Source organism: Ceratotherium simum, chromosome 6 (genome assembly GCF_057802395.1).
Source record: "Ceratotherium simum simum isolate JZ-2026a chromosome 6, ASM5780239v1, whole genome shotgun sequence".
Classification (NCBI taxonomy): Eukaryota; Metazoa; Chordata; class Mammalia; order Perissodactyla; family Rhinocerotidae; genus Ceratotherium; species Ceratotherium simum.
Window position 1 is genome coordinate 88554747 of NC_141905.1, and position 23101 is coordinate 88577847.

General features: G+C 49.7%; 1 protein-coding gene across 1 annotated transcript in view; it reads right to left on the reverse strand.

The window, feature by feature from the left end:
- TCERG1L (transcription elongation regulator 1 like) overlaps positions 1-23101 on the reverse strand; it is a 219960-nt gene that overhangs the window by 55545 nt on the left and 141314 nt on the right. The window contains exons 5-7 of the mRNA XM_004438862.3: positions 20521-20612; positions 17077-17165; positions 527-681 (exon numbers count right to left, since the gene is read on the reverse strand). Of these exons, the coding sequence (XP_004438919.2) occupies positions 527-681; positions 17077-17165; positions 20521-20612 (336 nt within the window). The remainder of the gene's footprint in view (positions 1-526; positions 682-17076; positions 17166-20520; positions 20613-23101) is intronic.

Genomic DNA, 23101 nt, shown 5'->3' on the forward strand with positions numbered 1-23101 from the left:
GGCTACCTCTCTGCCAAGCGTTCCATTCCTCTACAGCTAAAAGGAATCCTCCCCCTCTCCATCCTTGTGTTTCCACTGAATTCAAGCATCCTTTCAAATCAACAATGGATGGATTTCATACAAAGCTCTAAAAGGAATGAGCAAGGTAGAAGGAAATACACTCCCCTTTGGGAACATCTAGTCTCTCAAGGGAGGTTCATAAGACAGTTGGAACAAAAATTAAAGGCTGGCTAATGAGGAGGCTGGAAAGGAGGTTTCTAGTGGCTGATGGAATGAAAGACCTTCTCTGAGCTAATAACTTTACATAATGTGAAAAGAAAGCCAGAGCTGACCCCTTGGAAGGATCAATATTTCTGCAGAAAATGCCATAAAAACTTAATTACTAAATTCTGAAATAGTGAACATGATTCCTTAAAAATCAATTTCCAGCATAACCAGGAAAAACAAGCTTTCCTTTCATGTTCATTAGGAACATATGGCTTAAACCCTTATGAAAGTGGATGCAAACAGCCCAGCTCTCAGTTACCTGGTGGCGCCTCCAGCTTTCGCTTGTGGGGCGGGTCCTGGATGATCCTGTTGAGGTCTCCACGGTCCTTCAGGTCCACTGGCTTCTCCCAGACAGACAGCTGCATCGTGGGGTTGAAGAAGAAAACCCGATCGTCACCTGTCCAGACCACACACCTGTTGGAAGTGAGAAACTCATCTTAGTCACCCTCAAAGATATGTAGTTAAAAAGTCATTAGTGTTTACCCGAACTCAAAAAGCCCATCATGACTAAAATCCACATGTTTCCAAAGGTTACTTATGTAGTGTATAAGTAATAACGATCGTGTCTGGCTTTTCAGGGTCCTTTACAGATCTTACATATTTTATCTTGTTTGATTAACAAGTAGCTATTACCCTGACCGTCCTTATACCAGTAAAGACATCAGAGGTCAGCAAAGCAAGTGGCTTACGGAGGCCACAGGAGGTGGGTGCTCTTCCCAGACGCCAACTCTCTCTGTTTTAATGTAATTGCAGCTCAGAACCCGAGCCCTCGGGGTGCCTCTGGCCCCGGATCCAGGAACTGAGTCATTTGAGAGTGGTTTCCCGGAAACTTCCCGATTAAGCACTGAGCATGCGTGGGAGGCTTCACGGGCCCTGGAGGATGCACAGTGCACAGCTCAGTGCTCTCCACAGCAGGAAGATCAAATGGGCGGCTTTGACTAGCGACTTCACCCTCCTGTCCCGCCTGGTTTTTAGAAGAGCAAAGACTTAAGCTTTGTATTTTTATACATAGAAATCTAAAATCTTTGAAAGAATAATATGCAATTTTAAGGCCCCTTATCAGTGGAAGGTTATCAGAGAGGAGAAAAGATTAAAAAAGAAAAAAAGTGAAGAAAAACGAAAGACAGAAAGATCCTTTCCTGAGCACTGTGAGCGGGCCTGTGATATGGAAACACACACAGGAATTTGGATCTGGCCTCAAAGTATCCCAAGGAATGTGGCCAGTTAAGGCCACCAGGCTGGCATCTGGCTTGGGCTCTGTCCTCTGACTGGTCTCAGGATGGTGCAGAGAAGGAGCCCTGTGCTGGCATCAAGGCCTGTTTCTGGTCTGGGCCTTCCAGAAGGTACCCCTTGGGCAAGGCCTTTCCCCTCCCTGGGCCTCAGCTTCGCCCAGTGACCTCTGAGGGTCATGACAGCTCCAGGATTCTCCTCGGACTCCTCAGATGCTATAGGAATGGGCAGGAAAAGCTCCCATGTGCCCAAACCCTCTGGCTGTTGATTTCTCTCTGAAGGAGGACCTCTGCCCTCTGGGCACTACTTTGGCCCCTGAGAACCGGCTCCTGCCTTACCTAGCCAGACACAGGTGGTTATCTGCCATTGGTGTGGATTCGGGCCAGCACAAGCCACTCTGCTTCGCATAGAGAAAATCACTCCCACCCCCGAATCTCCATGCCCAACCCAGCCAGCCACTTTCCACAGGCCACATGGAGGGCTCGAGCTAAACCCCACGTTCTGAAAACTCTGGGCAGACCAGGACCCTTCCCAGAAATGACACTGAGTTGGTCATACTACCCCAGCCAGGCCAGGTTCATGGGTGTAGTAGACAGAATGATGGCCCCCAAAAAGGTCCACATCTTAACCCCTGGAACCTGTGAGTGTGCGACCTTACAGGGCAATAGGGACTTCGTAGATGTCATTAAGTTAATATCTTGAGATGGGAGATTATTCTGGATTGTCCAGGTGGGTCCATAGTAGTCACAAGGGTTCTTATAAGAGGAAGAGGGAAGCAGAGGGGTCAGAGTCAGAGAAGGAGATGAGAGGACGGAAGCAGAGGTCAGACAGATAGACAAACAGATACACACACACACACACATACACACACACACACACACAAGCGGGGGAGCAGGGGGAGAGAGAGAGATTGGAAGATGTTACCCTGCTGGCCTTGAAGATGGAGGAAGGGGCTAAGGAACGCAGGCGCCTCTGGCAGCTGGAAAGGGCATGGAGCAGATTCTCCCCGCAGCCTCCAGAAGGAACTGGCCCTGCCCACACCTCGGCTTTAGTCCCGGGAGACCCAAATGGGACTTCTGACCTCCGGAACTGTGAGATGATAAGTTTGTGGAGTTGAAGCGTCTGAGTTTGTGGCAGACTAGTCAACAGGCTTCACCTTGGTCTCTCTCAGTCCTGGGTGCCAGCATCAGGACCTGCATCCCGCCAGCAGTGACCCAAACCCCAAGCACTGTGCCGGCAGGCATCAGCCGCTGGTGGCTTGGTCATTGCAGGCGGCAGAAGACTGTGACCCGCTGTCTTGGCTGACACACCCTCCCGCTCTAGACCTGCCCTTGACCTTCAGGTGACGTGGAGAGCTTCCCCTCATCCTGTGTGGCCTCAGTTCCATCATCTCATTGGTGGGGGTTGGAATGGAGATTTGGGTTATTCTAACATTGCCTGGCTATGAGGAAATCGAAGCAAGACACAAGGGCCCCTGTCTTTATTAGAGGCAAGACAGCCTGTAGGCCACGGGAGCTGCCCACGCCCGTGCTGGGGGCTGGAAGTCCAGGGGCAAGAGAGGCAAAGTGGAACAGGACCCCAGGCAAGTGGTGGGGCCCCTCCCCTGCCCCGAGATGCCTAACCTCTCCAGGCCTGGAGGGAGCTGCATGCCCCTCGAGGGCAGGGCTCGGCTGGCACAGAAGTTCTTGCTGAGTACATTATGCTGTGCTGTAAATTGTGCACAATTCAGCCACTGCATGAGCTCTCCAGACAGACTTCTGGGCTTGCAGGGACCATCAACCCTGTCAGAGGAACTCGGCGCCTTCCCTCTCGGACGGTCACAGCTCTGCTGATGAAAAGCTGCCAGGTCGGTCTGGGGGCTGCCCTCCTTGGCAACACCCAGCGCTGGTTCTCAGCACCCCACTCTCGGCCTGTGCTTTTCGGGGACTGTGGGTGGGGCGGTGGGCGGTTTTCTTGTCATGAAGGCAGGCTCTGCTTCCAGCTTCAACTGGACACGGGCTGCAGGCAACGTCACGAAAAAGGCAAGCAGACCAGCAGCAGTGCAGGGTGTGGCAGCAGATCCTGAGAACCTTCCACCCACGGTGCCTCGTGTGGACTCAGGCTTGTTGGATGCTCACACGCATCCAGCCACCACCCCACACGCAGGCTTCTTTGGCTGGGCTGTGGCTGGAGAAACACCTACAAGACCGAAGCTCCTGGCAGCCAGTGGGGTCCATTTCTCATAGCGTGGCTTGGAGGTTTTTTTTTTTTTCATGATGTTTGACTGCATTTGGCCTGAGTGGAAAATTCTAAAAGCTTCCCTGGCTCCCTGCCTCCCTGTCTATCCACTTAAGATTTAAGAGGTACTGCATGGAACTTAAAGGTCTTCCGGGAGCCCTGACCTCACCTGGCAGAACAGAGAACCACTTCTGCTGGTCCTGCTGCGGCTGATAGACCTAACAGGTACCGAGTCCCTGGCAGGAAGTCATCCTGTCCCCATGGCCCCTCCACACACACATGCCAGTGATCTGGGCATCAAGCCTCAGCCCCCAACAGCATCGTTCCCAGAGCTGACCGACCTGTTCCCTCCTCAGAGCCACTGAAGGGAGAGAGCACTCAGCCAGGAGTCCAGGGGCTTGGAGGCCTGCCTCCCACTGCAGCTCTGCCCCTTGGCTCTGCAACACCCTAGGCAATGAATTCACTGTGTGGGCCTCGGTGTCCTCATTTATAAAAGAAGGTTGGTGGACTAGGGTCCCCAGATGATTTCTTGAGTCCTTCCAACTTTTATTCTAGCTTCTATTCTTTTCTCTTAATTTTCCAGTTTGGTGCCAGGACGCCAGTCATGGTCACTACTGGTGCCTCTTCCCTGCTGATGGACCTTACGGGCAGGGGCACCTGACCCCAGCTCCCTGACCTTGGCTGCCCTGGGCTCACAGCCCCACCTCCTCTAGATAATTGTGCTTAGCCAGTGGCTGCCTCACCTGGAGGCCATGCCCACCCCGGGGCAGCCTACAGCCCTGCCTGCCTGGGGGGTGGAGGTGGGCCAAGTCTGTGGTGCAGTTCACGGTCCAGGGCGCTGAGGCTCGGCCTCCAGCTGAGGCCACATCCTTGCTTAGCTCCTCCCTGGCCTGCTCTCCCACTCCCCGCTCCCAGAAATCACTCTTTCCTAGCTGGGCACTGGCCTGGGCACTGCTTCTGGGGAACCCGTCACAGGACAAACCCCAAAGGGGTGGAAGGACTAAGTGTTCCAGGACACTTTCCAACAGGTAAGACGGCAGGGAGAGTCTGCATCAGGGACACCAGCCCCACCACCTCCCTCTTCCCTATAATACCTGCACTTTGGGTTTTCAAAGACAAGATCTGATCCCACCAAACATGGCACTGCCATCACTACAGAGGCTGCAGGACCCAGGTAACTTGTGCTCACTGGGAAGTGTGCACTTAACTAAGACCCACTGATGGGACAAAGTTAATTCATCCCACAAGTGGACGGGGTGTTTCACTGAGAACTATTAAGGAGCTGGCAGCCTCGGAAACACAGGTACAAGGTGACGGTGGGGAGGCATTTGTGCCCCTGTGGGCACAGAGAGAAAGCAGATTCAGCCCTGAGCCAGCCCCCAAAGCAGGACCAGCCTCAGCTCACCCCAAGTCCCTCCCACCTGGCTCTGGGCAGCTGTCCTAATCGTGGAACACACAGCCTCCTGGGTGGTTGACCTTAAGTCACTAGTCTTCCTAAGCACCAAGGGACAGGCTGCTGGGTCCTGAGAAGGTTCTGGTCAGTGGAGAGGGCAGAGACTGGGAGAATAAGAAGAAACTGAAAATCGGTGAGTGAAGATATCCACCACCCCGGGATTGGTGCTGTAGGGTTCAAGAGAAATGAGATTTCAACTTTGGGCCCTAGACTGCCACTTACAGATCTCATGTAGACCTGACACAAAGCTGAAGGAAGGACAGTGGGTGTGGGCAGGCGTCTAGGCAGGTGGGTCTGTTCAGGTGGGCCAGGACAGGTGGGTTTACGAAGGTGAGTTTGGGCAGATAAGGCCAGGCAGATGGGTCTTGACAGGTGGGTTTGGGCAGACAGATCTGGGCAGCGTCTGGACAGGTAGGCCTGGGCAGATGGGTCTGTCAGGTGAGTTTGGGCAGGTGGGTCTGGGTAGGTGGGTGCAGGCAGGTGGGTCTGGGCACGTGGATCTAGGCAGCCGTGCAGCAGAGAGTTAAGGATGCTGTGGAAGCACCCCAAGTGGTAGGCTGGATGCTGTGAGAAGGAGGCTGGGCACCTGGCCTCCTCCAGTGGGGAGAGGAGGAGGGGGCTGCAGGTTGGACCGACCTCCAGCAGGGCCTGTAGGTCCCACCTGAATTTCTTCCAGTCTCCTGGTTTCCAGAGGAAACCAAACACTTCACCACAGACCAGAGCCAGTCAAGGGATCTTGGTTCTCCTTCAAGCCTCTGCTGAGGGCCCCTAATCTGATGGCTGGGTCCCCCCTGTTGCCGCCTCTTCTTTCCCTGAAGAAGCGGATGCACTAAGACAGTAGAAAACACCGTCCCAAGAGCCCCCTGACGGCAAGGCCCAGACGTCCTTCCTCAGGTGCACACAGCTCATTTTCTCACGTGTTCCTGGGGTGTTTTCCCCGCTGGTTCCAGGCGAGGATGTTAACTTAAGAAAGAGGCTTTACATTTGGGGATTTGGGGGCATAGTTTTCCCCGATCCTGGGTCAGTCTTTGTTGTTCACTTGCTGCTTCGGGGATACACTGACTCTGTAAGCTCCTGGTGCTGTGTCCAGGGACCCCAACATGACATACTAATCGCGGGGGAAGAGCCAGTGCCCAGAACGCCCCAAAGTGTGGGAAGTAGTCACAACCCCCCAACTTCCACCACCGAGATTCTAAAGCAAGGGAAGAGTGGAGCTAATTAGGGACTTAATAGGGGATTATTACCCAGGAGAGAGCAGTGACGACAATTAACACGTGGCACATTTACATCCGGGCTACAAAGAACCCAGTTCCTGTGCCGTGGGGACGCATGTGGAATTGAACCAAAGAGCTGGCGGCAGGGTAAATAAACATGATTCCCCCAGAGAAATCTGCCCATCTACTTGTCACAGTTGGCTTCAACTAGACTGAGCCAGCTGTAACATGCGAAATTAATTTTATGTATCATTTTATGCACATTTTAAGTAATAAGTATACGTTCCCCCTCTTTAATCAAGCTGTATAATTTCTGGATCGCTACCACAGTCCCTCTTCTCTTTAACTGTCCCCATATCCCAGAGGATATAATTAGTGCATCAGAGTTATTTAAGTCTGCTACAAAACATCCACACTTAGCAGCCCCAATACACGAAGGTCTGGATTTTAACAAATGAAAACTGGGGTTGCTGTTTTGTTGTACAAAAGGATTCTTACAGCCACCTGCAAGTAGGAAACCCCAATGTTTCTAAGCTCTAAGGGTGGAGGACATTTCTGCTTCTCTCCAAGACTGCTCTCAGCCCGTGGGGAGATGGGGTACGGGCCTCGCCCCTCCTCCCCACGCACACAAAGACACACTTTGAGTCCCTCTCTCTGTCTGTATTTTTTCCCTGCATGCCCATCCCCGGAGGAGTGTCCTGCAGAGGACGGAGCCTGACGGTCACAGAGTCACATCCCCAGGGATGAGGGCTCTGAACTGAAGAAGCAGCATCTGTGTGTCCTTTGCTCCTTTCTCTGTGAAGGAAGACATGAGTGGAGCCACATTAAAATAGAGCCGGGGCAGCCATGTCAGAGGAACTGCCTTGCACGTCCTGTTTTCTTTATCTTCCAAACTGGACCAAAGCGCCAACATTCCAAGATGTCAATAAGGACAAGAATATCCTTTCTGTGAGAACTGACGGAAGTGGATTTTCCTGATGACCGAATCACTAACCAGACAATGGAGTACAAGTCTAGCCTTTTGCCTGATGACCGATTCTCAAGCCAGTCTGTGAGGGACAAACCCAGCCTCACCTCATGGAGCACCACTAAACTCTTCTTGAATACAACTCACCTCATCCTCCCTTTTCCCCACAAAAACCCTGAGCCCCTCTCCTGTCATGGGGACACTATTTGGGTTTCTACCTGAATCTGTGCTCCCCGAATTGCAATTCTTTGGTCCCAAAATAAATGCCTCACTGCCTCTCATTTTGGCTCTGTATTTTTAGGTTAACATCTCCCTCTCTCATTCTCCCCAACTTTGTCTCCAGGAAGCTGCTGACCTGGCTCCTCCACAGGTGGCTTGGGGGAGGGGCATGGGGCCTGCAGACACAAAGACTCAGGGAGGAGAGAATAGAAACCTCCCTCCCACCTGCCCTCCTGTGATATTGTGATTTATAATAAGAAATGTACATTTGGTCTTCCTCACTGTTGCTGGCACAGAGCTCCTAAAACCTTAGTGTTGAGAGCAAGACAGATAAAGGTGAAATGGGTGTCTTCTGTCATTCATATCAACAAGCCCCTTTCAACCTCACCAGATTTATGCTAATGAGGTGACTTTTGGAAAGCCCCTAAGGATGGGGGCTGGTTGTCAGGGGAAACAACCACGTGATTAGAGGGTTAGAACTTTCAGTCCCACCCCCCAACCTCCAGGGAGCGGGGAGGGGAGAGGGATGGAGGTCCAGTGAGTCGCCAATGGCCAATGATTTAATCATCAAGCCTGTGTAATGAAGCCTCCATAAAACCCCAAAGGAGGGTTCCAGAGAGCTTCCCAGTTGGTGAACAGGTGGAGATTCTGAGAGAGTGGCGCTCTCCGAGAGAGCAGGGAAGCTCGTCGCCCTTTCCCCATACCTTGCCTTGTGCATGTCTTCCATCTGGATGTTCCTGATTTAGATCCTTTTATAAAAACTGATAATCCAGTAAGTAAACTGTTTCCTGAGTTCTGTGAGCTGCCCCACCAAATTAATCGAACCCAAGAATGGGGTCGTTGGAACCGCCAATGTACAGTAGTCTCCCCTTATCCAAGGGACATGAATCATCCCTCTGTCCAGTGGGTCCAGGCTGTATACGCTACCCGCCACTTAGTCACTTAGCAGTCGGTTATCAGATCAACTGTTGGGTATCGCAGTGTCTATGTTCAAGTCACCCTTGTTTTATTTCACAATGACTCCAAAGCACAAGAATAGTGATGCTGGCAATCCCAATATGCCAAAGAGAAGTGTAAAGTGCTTCCTTTAGGTGAAAAAGTGAAAGTTCTGGACTTAATAAGGAAAGAATAAAATAATCGTATGCTGAGGTTGCTAAGATCTATGGTAAGAACGAATCTTCTGTCCGTGAAATTGTGAAGAAGGAAAAAGAAATCCGTGCTAGTTTGCTGTCGCACCTCAAACTGCAGAAGTTATGGCCATGGTGCATGATAAGTGCTTAGTTAAGATAGAAAAGGCATTAAATTTGTACAATAATATATTCTGAGAGAGAGAGAGCACATTCACAGAACTTTTATTATAGTATATTGTTATAATTGTTCTATTTTATTATTAGTACTGTTGTTAGTCTCTCACTGTGCCTAACTTATGAATTAAACTTTATCATAGGCGTGTACCTATAGGAAAAACATAGTACGTATAGGATTTGGCACTATCCATGGTTTCAGGCATCCACTGGGGGTCTTGGAATGTATCCCCCTTGGACAACAGGGGACGACTGTATAGCTAGTCGGTCAGAAGCACAGGTGACAGACAGCAATGTGACTCGCAATTGGGGTCTGAAGTATCTGTAGGGGGGCAGTCTCATGGGACTGAGCCCTTAACCTGTGGGGTCTGATGCTGTCTCCGGTAGATAGTTCCAGGACTGAGTTAAATTGTAGGATACCCAGCTTGTGTCCAAGAATTGCTCGATGTGTGGAAAACCCACACCTCCTGTGTCAGAAGTGAAGAGTGTTACGGAGTCTTGGGAGCAGGGGAGACACACAGGAGCTTGTTTTTCTTTACCCCCCTAAGCCTGTTCTCCAAGCCAATCTTCTCTGGCTACAGTGCCCATCAACAACGTTTACTTAGTGAAGAACACACAGGTGACCAGATGTTCTGCCTGCTACTCAAGACAAGGACAACGATCAGCCACAGAAGTGAGCTGTTGTGTGGAGAAGCAGCTTGTGCCTAGCAAGTGTCTCCATGTTGGTTTCACAGCTCTCACCTCCAGGACGGGGGAGAGTTGCCATCTCTTTTGTGAAGGCTAGTCAGGGGTGACACTGCAAAGCCATTCTAGACAGAAGATCCTCAAGCACACTGGGCAGTGTGGGTGCCACCCGGTGAAAGGACATTTTAGCTGGTGACGACAATTCAAGACCCGTGTTCACGCATCTGCGCTCCTGACGACCATCACTTAATGTCTCAGCACAACTCTTGAAAAACTTTACCTATCAGTCTTAAGTTATTGCCTGTAAACTTATTTTCCCATTTTCAAATGATGAGCAGCATAAAAATGCCAGGCAGTGATCAGGAGGAGCTGGGGGCCTCTAGCCTTGCAGAGAGAAGACACAAAACCCTCAGGAGTCTTGTTCTCAACATCAGAACACAGCCCAGGGCCCCTAGATTGTCTTCACAGAACAAAAGCCTTCTGAGGAACTCCATCTTGACCATGGCTGGCTTCCAGAAGAATCTGCCTTTATGGAGATTCAAAATTGCCGCCTCCTTTGCTCCTTCATCCATCATAGTCCTGGCTTACTCAAAGTCTGGGGGTTTCTCCCTGCAGTGAAATCCTGACCGCTGATTTCCCTGCCCAGCCTGAGGGGGACAGAATCACCAACCTGCCCCACACTGGTGAGGGGCCCGCAGTGGCTCCTGGAAGCCCATCGCTGTCTCGGGGTTACAGCAAGGCCACTTGGAGACTGATAACAATAAGCCAAGAGCAGAGCTGGAAAGGCATTGGTCAGCAGCACACTGGTTCAAGGAGCCGCTTAAAGTCCTTCAGTTTAGCAGGAGGGCTCTTAAATGTGGATCTAAATGGCAGCCTCCTCATGCATTGCCCTCCATCTGCCTTAAGTAACCCTCTCTGACATTTATTTTAATCAGTATCTCCTCCCCCAACAAGTACTGTCTCACCTGTGCCCTCTTTGACATAATGAAAGATGCAGTTGTGCTAAGAGGACAGAGTGACATCTGGCTTCTCCTCAGTGGCATGTATTCAAAGAAGAGTGACGTAGTGTGGTCTCTGAGCTCAGTTAGTGCGATTGTAGGTCACGGAACCACACACGAGAAACAGACGTCCTCTGATGTGACCAGCCCGGCACCTGTCTTAACAAGCACAACTTCTAATTACCTTTCTTTTGTCGAACAGCATTTGTGTGTATTATGTTTGGGGAAAATTTCCTTTCTTTCTGGAAAAGTTCTACCAACTTCATCCAAGAACACATCTTTCATATTTTCATATTTATTCTTCTGATGTCAAACATGTCCATGACCCACATTTAGAAAAATCTAAAGAATCTACTTTTAAAATATCACACTCAATACATTAATAGTTATGAATTAATAAAAAGATGTCATCAACAGGTGCTAAAATATCGAATAAAATCAGAATAAAAATGGTATGGTATGCTCTTAAACATAAAATCAGGAGGACCGTGGAGTATACCTAGGATTTTGATACACTAATCAGCTGTTCAAAAGATTGTCACCCGTGCTTACATGTACAATAGTTCAACAAAAGCACATTTCCTGTTGTCCTTACTGGGCCCATAATTACGGCCCAGCCTCCTACCTCCAAGGCAGGTATCCAACATCAGCCATCGGCTTCTCAGTGACGACACAAGTTACTACCATCGTAAGCACTCACCATGGTCATTTTGATAAAGCCTCACACACCTCTTGTATTTTAACTGCCTTCCCTTCTTACGATGAAACCTGAGCCAGCCTTGCTGGGCAGCAGCTCCTTCTGAAGGTATCGGGTTTTTTTTTGTTTTGTTTTGTTTTGTTTGTGAGGAAGATCAGTCCTGTGCTAACATCTGCCAATCCTCATCTTTTTGCTGAGGAAGATTGGCCCTGGGCTAACATCTGTGTCCATCTTCCTCTACTTTATATGGGACGCCGCCACAGCATGGCTTGACAGGCGGTGCGTCGGTGCGCGCCCGGGATCCGAACCCGGGCCACCAGCAGCAGAGCACACGCACTTAACCGCTACACCACGGGCCGGGCCCAGGTGTCGGTTTTCTGATGGATGCAGCATTTCCCTCCTCTTTCTTGAGGCCACTGTTATCTCTTCCTCAGTCATTTTAAAAAGGACTGTGGGTTTTGCTATTAATACATCACTGACATAAAATTTGTACTATATCTTTGTTGATTTTTCAGAAAATGATATAATTCTAAAACCAATGTTCATTTGTTTATTTCATGAAAATACCTAATTTTTTGTAAATCCACAGTCTTTTAAATCATTTTAAAATGCTAATTAATCATTGGTATTGGCATTTACTGTCATTTAAGCCAAAGGCTTATGGATTTTATACTTTGTTTAAGAATTACCTTTGAAATTTTCCCATATCTTCAACAACTGCAAAAAAAAATATTTTAATTACTTGTCAATAACATAGTGGTTTAATTCTCCCAAAATTGCCATTTGGGTCAAAAGCCAAATTATTAAAAAAAAAAAAAAAAAAAACGGAAGAAGAAGGAGAAGAAGAAATTCCTTAACAGAATAACAGTGCTATTCTAGTATTAACATACCTGGAAACGGGAGATTTGAAAAAATAATTCAAATTACATTGCACAAGTCCAGTCTTCCATTTAGGGGTGGATAGGATACTACTTTTTATGCAAGTGCATATATAGTCTTCGCTTTCTTTTTTCTTCTTAACGTATTATGCCTCAGATTACGGCATACTTACAACTTCCCAATGGCACTAAGCTAAATGAGTTTCTGAGTAGCAGAGTTGGCTAAAGGAATTATTTTGGGCTCTGGAACCGTTTTTAGGGGTGAAACTGACATGGGCCGCGAGACGAGAGCAGGCAGCGGCTCCTTCTCCATTTTCCTCCATCGTCAGAGCACTCCCTGCGCATTTCTGAAGTGCTCCGTGTTGCATGAGTACCTTCACGGAGGCTACACATCTGGCCACCTCTCCTGGCAACAGAACAGCAGAGAGAATCCTGCATAGTTAAGGATAATTAAAGGTACCTCTTTCGTGCTTTGGGCATTCCATATGTATCCGTTTAGCGCTCGAGCACAGAACAGCTCCTTCCGAGAACAGGGAGAAAAGCACCCTCTTTCCTCACCACTTCACACACATTTATACAGCTCTCTCACCTCCCAGTATGTTTTCCACGGAGCAACAATTTTAACCTTTGAAAGCAAGTTTCTTCCCTATAACTACACACATGTGATTTAGGGTCTTAGTTTATCCTGCTGTCCTCCCAAACATTCAATTTCTCAGCTCCGATTTATTCAAAATGTAACCACAATGAAAATGTTAACAGAGCAAGAATACTTTGATTTCCACGTTACATGTTTTGAGTCGATTCCAAAGCCTTTTCTTCCTACTGCTGTGATTCCAGCTGCCCCCACACAGCTCTGTGATGATCAGGAGGAATCCTTTCTGAGCCTACGTTAGCCCAGCCTGCTCGCCCCCCACCCCGCACCACCTGCATTGAATCCTCTAGAAGCCTCTAGAAATCCTAAGTTTTCTTAGGAGAATGTTGGTCTGGGGTTAAGGCTAAGGTTCTGTAGGCAAAGGGTCTAATTCTCAGATCTGACCTGAGCTGGCAGCCTGGACCCTCACCTTTCCCTCCGGAGGGGGATCCCCGAAGTGGGAGTGGGGCCTGATGCTTGACTGACAAGGGACAGGGTGGAGAGGACGCACCATCAAGGGAAGGACAAGAACAAGATTCCCCGAGATGCAGGCAGGGAGCTCTGGGCATTTGGCCGTGAGAAGTAAAGAGACTCAGCGAAACCACCAGAGCTCCTCGGTGACCTGCTCGCTCCCCCGGTGACCACTGCAGCTGACACCGCCTGCAGGACCCGCCAGTGTCTGGGGGCTCACCTCTTAGAGACCCAGTCACTTCCCACCATTCTTCCCACCCACTTCCACATGCAAGGCCTCACCGTGAGTCTTCCTTATCAGAAAGTTCAAGGTAGCCACTGCTCCTGGAACATCCTCCATCCGGGTGAGGGTGTCCTCACCACTCCATGGGCCGATTCAAGTGTCCTAACACGCAGGTAGTTGCCAGTGAGGACGACAGATGATAGAGCCAGGGGTCCTGGCCTTCCCGCCCCTGCAGTGGGTCTCTCTGCCCATCGTCTCTCAGAGAGCCTGGCTGACCCTGAGTAAAGGCTGACCACGGGGCTTGCGGTGGACAATTTGAGTTAATTGAGTGAAACAGGCACGGCTCCCTGTGGCTGAGGAGCTCTTCTCCTGGTGGCAGACTGCAGCACCAGTAGAGTATGTTGTCACCGAGGTTTCCATATGTGTGATGCCAAGATGAATGAGGATGTCAGACCACGTCGCACGCAAGTCACTTCTCAATCAGGGAACAAAGTCACAGAGGAAGCCAGTCTGGCAGCTGCCCCCTCACCCAGCAAGGTCAAGGGTCCCGCCCCCACTTTTCAGGGGAAATGCAGACCCAGCCTCCAGGGTACCGTGGGGCTCTTTCAACACTCACATCCTCAACCAAGGGCTGCTCAACAAAGCCAAGAAACTCTCCTGCCAGAAGAATTGAGTCGGAAAAGCAGAGAATGAGGAGCGCAGCGGGGGCAGCAGCAGCATCTCCGTCACCTCGGGGAAAGAGCACACAAGTTCCAGCCAGCAGGCTAATCCTCACTCAGAAAGTGCATCCCCTGGAGTGGGGTGGCGCTCCTCCGTGCACCAGCAGGCATCGCCCATGTCCTCCTCTGGCGAGATAACCTGCGCCACCGCGCAGCTGGCTCTCCTGAGGGTCTCCACCCCCACTCTGTTGGAGAGTCAGAGAGAAGCTGGCCGGAGAGCAGGCTCCACCGCACGGCTGCCACTGGCGGAAGCCCAGGAAGGGCTCGTGCTGGTTTATCATTTACAGGCAAGGACCCACATTGAGACAGGGCAGGGAGAGCCGAGGAACAGTGTGAGTCTCAGGATCCCACTTAGCATTTTGCATTGTAACACGGTAATATTGAGGAAGCAAAAACGCAGCTTCCCAATTAGAAGGTTCTAGTGCTCAAGGTCACACCTTCCACCTAATTACAGTAGTGCCCCCTTATCCACAGGGACTACGTCCTAAGACCCCCAGGAGACGCCTGAAGCCACAGATAGTACCGAACCATATATATACACATTCATACCTATGATCAAGTTTAATTTATAAACTAGGCACAGGAAGAGATTAACAACAATAATTAATAATAAAATAGAAAGATTATAACAATATACTGTAATAACTTGTCAGTATCACCACTCTTGGGCTTTGGGGCTGTTATTAAGTAAAACAAGGGTTACCTGAACACAAGCATTGCAATACCATGATGGTCGATCTGATCACGAAGATGATAACAATATACTGTCATAAAAGTTACATGATTGTGGTCTCTGTCTCTCAAAATACCCTATTGTACTGCCCTCACCCTTCTTGCGATGATGTGAGATGAACAATGCCTACATGATGAGATGAAGTGGCGAGAGTGACCAGGCACTGTGACATAGCGTCCTGGGCAGGACGGCAGGAGATTTCATTATGCTACTCATTTAAAACTTATGAATTGTTTATCTCTGGAATTTTCCATTTAATATTTTTGACCTCAGTTGACTGCGGGTAACTGAAACCATGGAAAGTGAAACCTCGGATAAGGGGGGACGACTGTACAATCCCCCGAGGGCAGCACCATTAAGGCCGTGTGACAGGGCCGCACTTGTACTGAATTTATCCCAAGTCCCCCAAATGGGGTTTGTTGTAAAGTGAGCCTGCCTTAGAAACACAGTCGAGAGGGTTTTAAAACTTTATTATAGAAGACCGAAAACAGCATCTGTGGCATAATAAAAGGAAATATTTGGTCTTTGTCCTGGATTCCTGGCACCAACCTCCAAAAACCCTTGAATTTGCTGAGTGACAGGAGCGTCCTTCGTTATTCACAACAAGCCCCTGGGACCACCCCTGAGTTCATGCTAATGCGGTGACTCTTGTAGGATGGCTGGTCACCAGAAAGACCAATGACAGGATTAGAGGGACGGGCATTTCAGCCCCACCCCCAACCTCCAGGGAGTGGGGACTGGAGACTGAGTTCAATCACTTGACCAGTGATGTTATCAATCACGCCTCTGTGATAAAACAGCCCTAAAGCCCCCTGACCTACAGGGTTAGAGAGCTTCCAGGCTGGGGAACACATGGATGTCCGGGGAGGGTGGTGCACCCAGAGAGGGCGGGAAGGCTCTGCCCCACCCCCATACCTCACCCTTTGCATCTCTCCCGTCTGGCTGTTCCTCAGCTGTATCCTTTATAATAAAACTGTCATCATAAGTAAATCACTTTCTTAAGTTCTGTGAGTCATTCAAGCAAATTATCAAACCTGGGGGGAGATTGTGGGGACTCCCGAATTTGCAATCAGCCAGGCAGAAGTGCAGATAGCCCTGGACCCCATTTGTGACTGGGTCTGAAGTCGGGCAGTCCTGTGGGACTGAGCTCTCAGCCTATGGGGTCTGGGCTAGCTCCGGGAGTCAGCATCAGAACTGAATGAACTGTAGGACACTCTGTAAGTGTTGGGAGAATTGGTTGTTGTTGGAAAACAACACACATTAGGACAAGGACGCCCTTATCCGAGAGGCATCCCCAGGGTGCAGAGCAGTTTCAGCTGAAGGCAGAGGGCGGGAGGCCACCAGCTGTTGGCCGACACTGACCACTGACCATACAAAGAAGGCACGGGTGCCCAGTCTCTCCAGTTGGAGTTACCACCATAAGCAAGTGATCAGGGCAGGGCCACAGGACATGACAGACCCTGACGTGCTCTTTGGATATCGCTAGCTGCCAGGGACACTATGCAAGGCTGACGTCAGACCTGGGACTGTGGGCAGCTGCTGCTCCTACCCGGACAGCACATTAAGTGGACATGAGTGTTGCTATTTCTGTGCTTTAAATTTGCTGTTCCTCCCAGCTGTATCCTGCACTATAATCTTCAGGTTTTAAAACTAATTTTTACTATAATAACCTTTTTATTCTGCTTCCAAATTACTCCATTATAAAAGGACATTTTTAAAAACCAAAGACGGTGGCTCCCTTGTGGAGGGTATTTTGAGTGTGGCATAGTCAAAGATCAGGAATCCTCACAGAGGGCAAATGGAGAGAGCCAGACACATCTTTAATTAACAGCCACGCAGTCACACTTTTCTTGGAGTAGAGGGAAAAAATCTTTTGAAGCTTAAGGTGTGCTACATTTTCTTTAGACACTGTCTTTCACTGATATATACACATGCAACAGCATTGTTATTTTAACAAATTCCAAATATATCGGAGCAGGATAACATCACTTAAATGCCATCTTTCTTTCTGCACACTGTGACAGCAGTGTAGAACTATACCTGCCATGAGTTGCAAATTAATTTTTTAAAGCACAATATCATGTAAGGAGCACGCATTTTCTCTTTGGTGACCACCAGCAAACGCTGAGAGAAGACAAGGCTCCTTGCTGTCAGGTTTCAGGGCATCTTACCAGGGGGATCCGGGCACCGGGGTAGAGGCGACGGGTCTGTTGCCTTTTGCTGCACTGTCCTCTCCTGTCACTAGGATCGATGGAGGCTCCTTTCAACAGAAAGAGAAGGAGAGCTTTTTTTTTAATCTAAACATTCATCTTCAATTACAGGCAACCAAGGAAAGGATAACAAGTCTCCTGCAGACAGACCTGCCTACAAGATCCAGTAAATAATGACCTACTCAGGACAGCAAAGCAAATGGGCTGGGCAGTTATGCTGAGAATACAGAATTAATGGCACAAACAGACCGTGCTGAGTAACTCAGACAGTTACTCAGATAATTAGTATCCCGCTAGTTATCCGGAATCGGCTGAGCTGCCTGCTTCTGCAGAAATGGAGACAGGCAGCGGCAGCCAAGGGGCTGCTTCCAGGGCCTTAATGACTCGGGGGCAGAAAATCCCACCAGACTCATCTTTGGAATCAGGCTGACCTGATTCCATGCCGCCAAAACACTGCATTCAGTGGCCAAGAACCTCGAAGCTTTGAGGGGTCCTGGTGCAGCTGGGGCTGGCCCAGCCAGGTCCCTTGAAGGCAGAAGGAAGTGACAGGCCCATGTCCCTGCAGCATGCCCATGCTTGAGTGATGGGCCTTTCTAGAGTGTCTACTTGGGCGGGGGTTCAGGGGTGTCTACATTGCTCAGGGGATTCCGGGGCACAGTGGGTGTGAAAATCACTCTGTCTTTGTGCCTCCACTTAGAAAATAACGTTTGAGCATTACATCACCTAGAAGAAAATGAAGGTTGATTCCCTAAATTTAAAAAGAAAAAGAAAAAAAAAAAAAAACTGTGGCTGGGACACTGGATCATCGTTCCTTACGCAGAATCTGGAGAGAAATAAAGTTGCTGGAGATGAGAAAACACGGACGACTATAACACCAACTAAACAGTGACCCAAGATTCCGATTAACCTACTCAGCTGCATCGATGTATGAGGGACACTGGATCTTTGTTAAACAAGGGGAAAACTACCAAATTCCTACAGTTGGAACTGCGAAATCGCAGTGAGGAATTTTTTAAAAAGTAAGTGTCAACTCAATTTTACAGCAGCTAAAGGAAGAAATGAGCTCACAGCGAGCACAGTAAAGTCTAGTGATGAGCAATTTATTTTCTTCTCCCAGCTGTTCCCATGGTTTTAATCTCAGACTTAGAATAACATGATAAAGATTGCATTCTCTTTCTCCCGGAAAATCAGGTGAGATTAAAAGATACCAGCGCATCATTCAAAGCAACAGCCAGGTTCGGAGCTGAGAATGTCAAGTGCGGTTAAAGCTCTAGATTCATCTAAGGAAAAACTGAATGTCGTCCTAAAATTTTAGAATTTCTGTTTCTCCCGCCGTTAACGTCAGTACTCTACGAGACGGTGTAGGTGAGGAGATGATTGGTCATTTGTTTGAACGATCAAAGCGAAATGAAGTCAGGCTCCATGCCCGTGTGAGCACTCGTGCAGGTCTGGCCACACGAGGAGACAGCCATTGCACCAAAAGCCCAACACACTCGCTCCAGGCCCCCGAGGGCTACCCCGGGGTCAGCACTCATTTCCATCACCTCAGCCTCCTTTCAAACTGAGTCGTCAGAAAGGAAAGTGCTCAACTATGGAAGAACTGAAACATGAGATTCAAACAAAAAGTTAAAAGAGCCCAAGTGTCTGTAAGATCCAAGATGGAATCAACGCCAGACAACGGGACGCAGGTAAAACCACTGGCCGCAGAGTGAACACCCCATCCATGAGACGAGGACTGAGACAGGCCGCGTTATCAGGAATGAAGGGCCAGGGCGAGAATCCGCCGAAAGGCAGGACGAGACGTTCATCAGGAAGAGTCCCTGTGTGGTCTCGGGGGGAGGGCCAGTCGGGAAGGGCATCTGATAACCTCACACCAGTAACCCCCCGGGAAACAAGGGCTCCTCCTACCGATGCGTGTTCATCCTGGTCTTTTACTGGGGTCTTCCTGTGGCCCCTCATTCATTGTGACAGATAATTACGTTACACAAGTGATTTGTAATTTATATAATTATCCTTAAGTTTGTAAGGTTAAGAACGATATTTTTCAGAATGTTCAGGTAGTAGGAAATGTCTTTGTTTCCTGTGAGAAAATAAGGTCAGGATAAACAATTAAGATAACAGCGAGTATTCACAAAGAGTTGTTAAAAAAATATAAGACCAGAGTTTATATTACTAATCCAATTAGAGAAACAAGGGGAGATTTTCATTAAGAAGCTAATTGAACAATGACACCCAAGGAGTGGCCTCTGAGTCGTGGATTACCCAGCTAATTACTCCAGTAAACATGGCGGGAGGGGATTTGCAATGGGGACCAGCACTGAGATTGGGCCATGCTGGGTTTCCCCACCTCTAATTACCAAGGCCTCCTTCATGAGGCGCATGCGGGGGTGATGATTTCCTGTTGGTGATAAAAATGCCTAATCATGGCGTAAAACTCCCCTTCTACGCTAAAGTAATAAAAGTGAATTAGACACGCAGAGCCCAGTTATAAAGAAAGTATTTAAGGCACTAGGAAGACTATCTGTTTAATAAATATGTAATTCTGGAATGGATGCTAACATCTTATAGAGAAATCATACATTGGGGAGCGAGAGTTTAATTTGCAGTAACGTTCATGGTCAATCTACACCGTTTGACATCAGCCCTGATGATGGGGAAGGAGGGGTGGACCACCCAGTGACGGTGCCTAAGGGAGGAATGTCCATAACAGGGGACATGATATGAAAACCAGCGGGACAGGAATTCCACAGGGCCTGAGGCCGGGACATACCTGATGAAAGTAAAGTTAAGAGAGGAAGTTAACAGAAGACCCAGTCGGACCAGAGGCCTCCAGCATATTAGACAGATCAGAGCAAATTAAGTGCCACTTGTCACTTTCCAATATAGCAATAAAAGCTAATCTCTTGGGCTGTTCCTGGGGAGGGAAATGCACGAAACGAATTCTTGGTCAATGTTTAACGTGCCATTTGGCAAAGAGAAGGGCCTGAGATCAGAATATTTCAGGAAAAAGCAAACGCGTGCTGGGTGTTCTTTAACAGTTAAGTCCAGATACAGACTACGGCTGTGCCTGAGTGGTGTGGGTCTGCCTGCAGCCCGGCTGCCCTGCGAAGCTCTCTCCTGAAGAGGGTCACCGGGGTCACCACCCACGTTCCACACAGCACTGACCAAGCTCCGGGACCCGGATCCAGAGGGAAGGCCGGGCAGTTTTTATCTAACCTCTGGGATTTCTCCTTTTCCTCCGTGTTCCGGGATGTGCTGGGTCTCGCTCTGTTACACACAGCGGACTGCAAAACGTCTCTGCACAAGATCCATGTGGGGAAACAGGTGCGAAGGGTGTGCTGGCCCGGGGCCCTCCAAACCTGGGGCTTCACGTCTTTAAAACACGCAGTGGGTCCCGAGACTCACCTTGTCTCCTTCGTCCCCGGCTGGGCTCTTCCTGTCTGCGTGCAGCATCAGAGCGGGAGGGCGGGGCGCGAGGCTGCGCTCTAGGCTTTTATCTGTGGGACCAAAACAAATGTCATTAGCATTCCATTGGTCACGTGAGTTTGGAAAAATTAAACAAGGATGAAATGTGGCCCTAAAAACTCAAATTGGGGCCGGCCCCGTGGCTTAGCAGTTAAGTGCGCACGCTCCACTACTGGCAGCCCGGGTTGGGATCCCAGGCGCACGCCGATGCACCGCTTCTTCGGTCATGCTGAGACCACGTCCCACATACAGCAACTAGAAGGATGTGCAACTATGACATACAACTATCTGCTGGGGCTTTGGGGGAAAAAAAAAAGGAGGAGGATTGGCAATAGATGTTAGCTCAGAGCCGGTCTTCCTCAGCAAAAAGAGGAGGATTAGCACAGATGTTAGCTCAGGGCTGATCTTCAGCACAAGATAAATAAATAAATAAAGGGATCCTGGTTTAAAAAATAAACTCAAATTGGTTGACAAACACCGTGCAGCCCATGGAAAAGCCGTGCTGGCACGTCACCTCGTTTGTGGTCTGGTGACAAAGTGCCTCCGATGACATTGAACTCCTCTGGCAACTCCATCTACCTCTGTGCACAGCACCATCCACGATGGTTTTGGCCACGCCTCATGGCCCAGGCCATGTGGGTTATGGATTGACAGGACACAGGCCTCCCTGACAAGGACAAGGGACAATGTGGGACAGCAGAACCAGGCTTTCTTAGGCTTCGATGGCTGGTGGCAGTGATAGGCCCCCCTTGGCCCTGGCCCTGAGGGGTGGGCGGGTGGGGTCCATGCTGGTCTGGCCTCTGGTCACCTTCCTTTGCTCATCACTAAAGTGGGCGCTGGCTTTGCCATGGGCTGGCCCACACAGCTCTCCACAAAAGTAGTTGTTGGGGAGGAGAGAGGGAAATGGCAGAAATGTGGATTCTGGATATGCAAACAAAGGTTAGGTCTCATCTTATCCTAAAGTCTCTATGTATCCCCCAAACGTTCGCAAGTAGTAAACAGGTGCAGTGAAAGACAGGAAGATTGACCACTGCTTCAATGCCAAGAATTAAAAGAGAAACCCAAGCCATTTAACTACACACCAACCTAACCAACAGGTTAGATCACTGAGGACACCCTGTTGGGGTCTCATAGGCTTCAAGGTCAGGAGCCTTTGAAAGTAGAGGAATTGCTTGCCCCAGAGCTCACGTCTGTACAGCACAGTCGGGAAGGTTCTGGGGTAGATTCTTCCCAGTGGAAGGGAGGAAAGCGAGGACCGCCGTGTGTGTGTGTGTGTGTGTGTCCGTCTGTGCATGCGTGAGCAACAAGTACTCCCCAAGCCCTCACATCTGTGCTTGGAGGGTGGAGGCAGGGGAGGAGCCAAGCTGGGAGGCCAAAAGGGCCCATTTCACCTCCATCCCATCCTCCTCAACCCACTGCAAACTCTGGCTTGCCCTGGCCCCCATTCTGGGGAGGAGGTTTGCAGGAAGAGGCCACACAGGCTTGGGTCCCATGTGGGGCCCGGCCACCATGCTCACAGTGGGCATCTGTACCTGGAACCCTTGTGGCTGCAGGGCCAGGTCCAGCCTGCAGGGCAACCAGCTGCAGAGCCTTCGGTGAGGAAGTGCCTCATCTGGCAACACTCCGTTAACAGCTGTACTTCAGAGGTGGAGCAGCACCAGGGGGACAGCTCTGGACTTGGACCAAAAGTCCCATCCACACGAGGCAGAAGCATACAGAGCACTCCTCTCCATCTACCGAGTGGATGGATGGATGGACAGAGGGTGTGATGACCACAGGGAGGCTTGCTGTCTACTTGCTGTCACTCTGAAGAGTGCCCTGGCCTGTGGGCTCTCCCCAGCGGCCAGTTGGCTGGTCCTGGCTATTAGGGACCCTTAGCTGAGGCTGCTGGCACACAGATGGAGCATGGACTCCTGGACTGGCTGGCCTCCTCCTGTCATCGGCGTCTCTACCCCATGTGTCTCCAGAGCCCCACCTTGCCCTCCCCCTTCACACAGAGGCGGCCAGTGCTGACCACCAGGCTCCTGGGCAGCTGTGACCACCACCAAGAGACACGCCTTGGGGCCTGGCAACCAAATGTGAGTCCATTTCAACATCAGCTTTGGAGAAGGAACTATCAGCTTTTCCTTGAACTGCATGTCATTCCAACCTGGCGGGCAGTGGAAATGTTCTGTTATCACCCATGGTGATAAGCAGAGCCACTGGATTGTTGACATTTCCAGACCCTTAAGAACTACTCCCCAAAGCCCATTTCTCCTCAAGGTGCAAAGGGCAGTGCGGAGCCTGGACACTATGTCTCTGCCCTGGTTCCACGCAGGGCAATCCCGTCCTCACCCCTATTTCCGTGTCTGTGAAATGGGTTAGCAGGTCACTGCATCTACATCAGAGAGAGGAGCTGACAGATGGGAATGATTTAGGAAAACGGCCATTTGCTGTATGACTTTAAGGCAAAATGTAGGAGAAACTGAAGCACTGTGGGAAAAACTGGAGGCAAACAGACAAGCGAGACTCAGTTTACCAG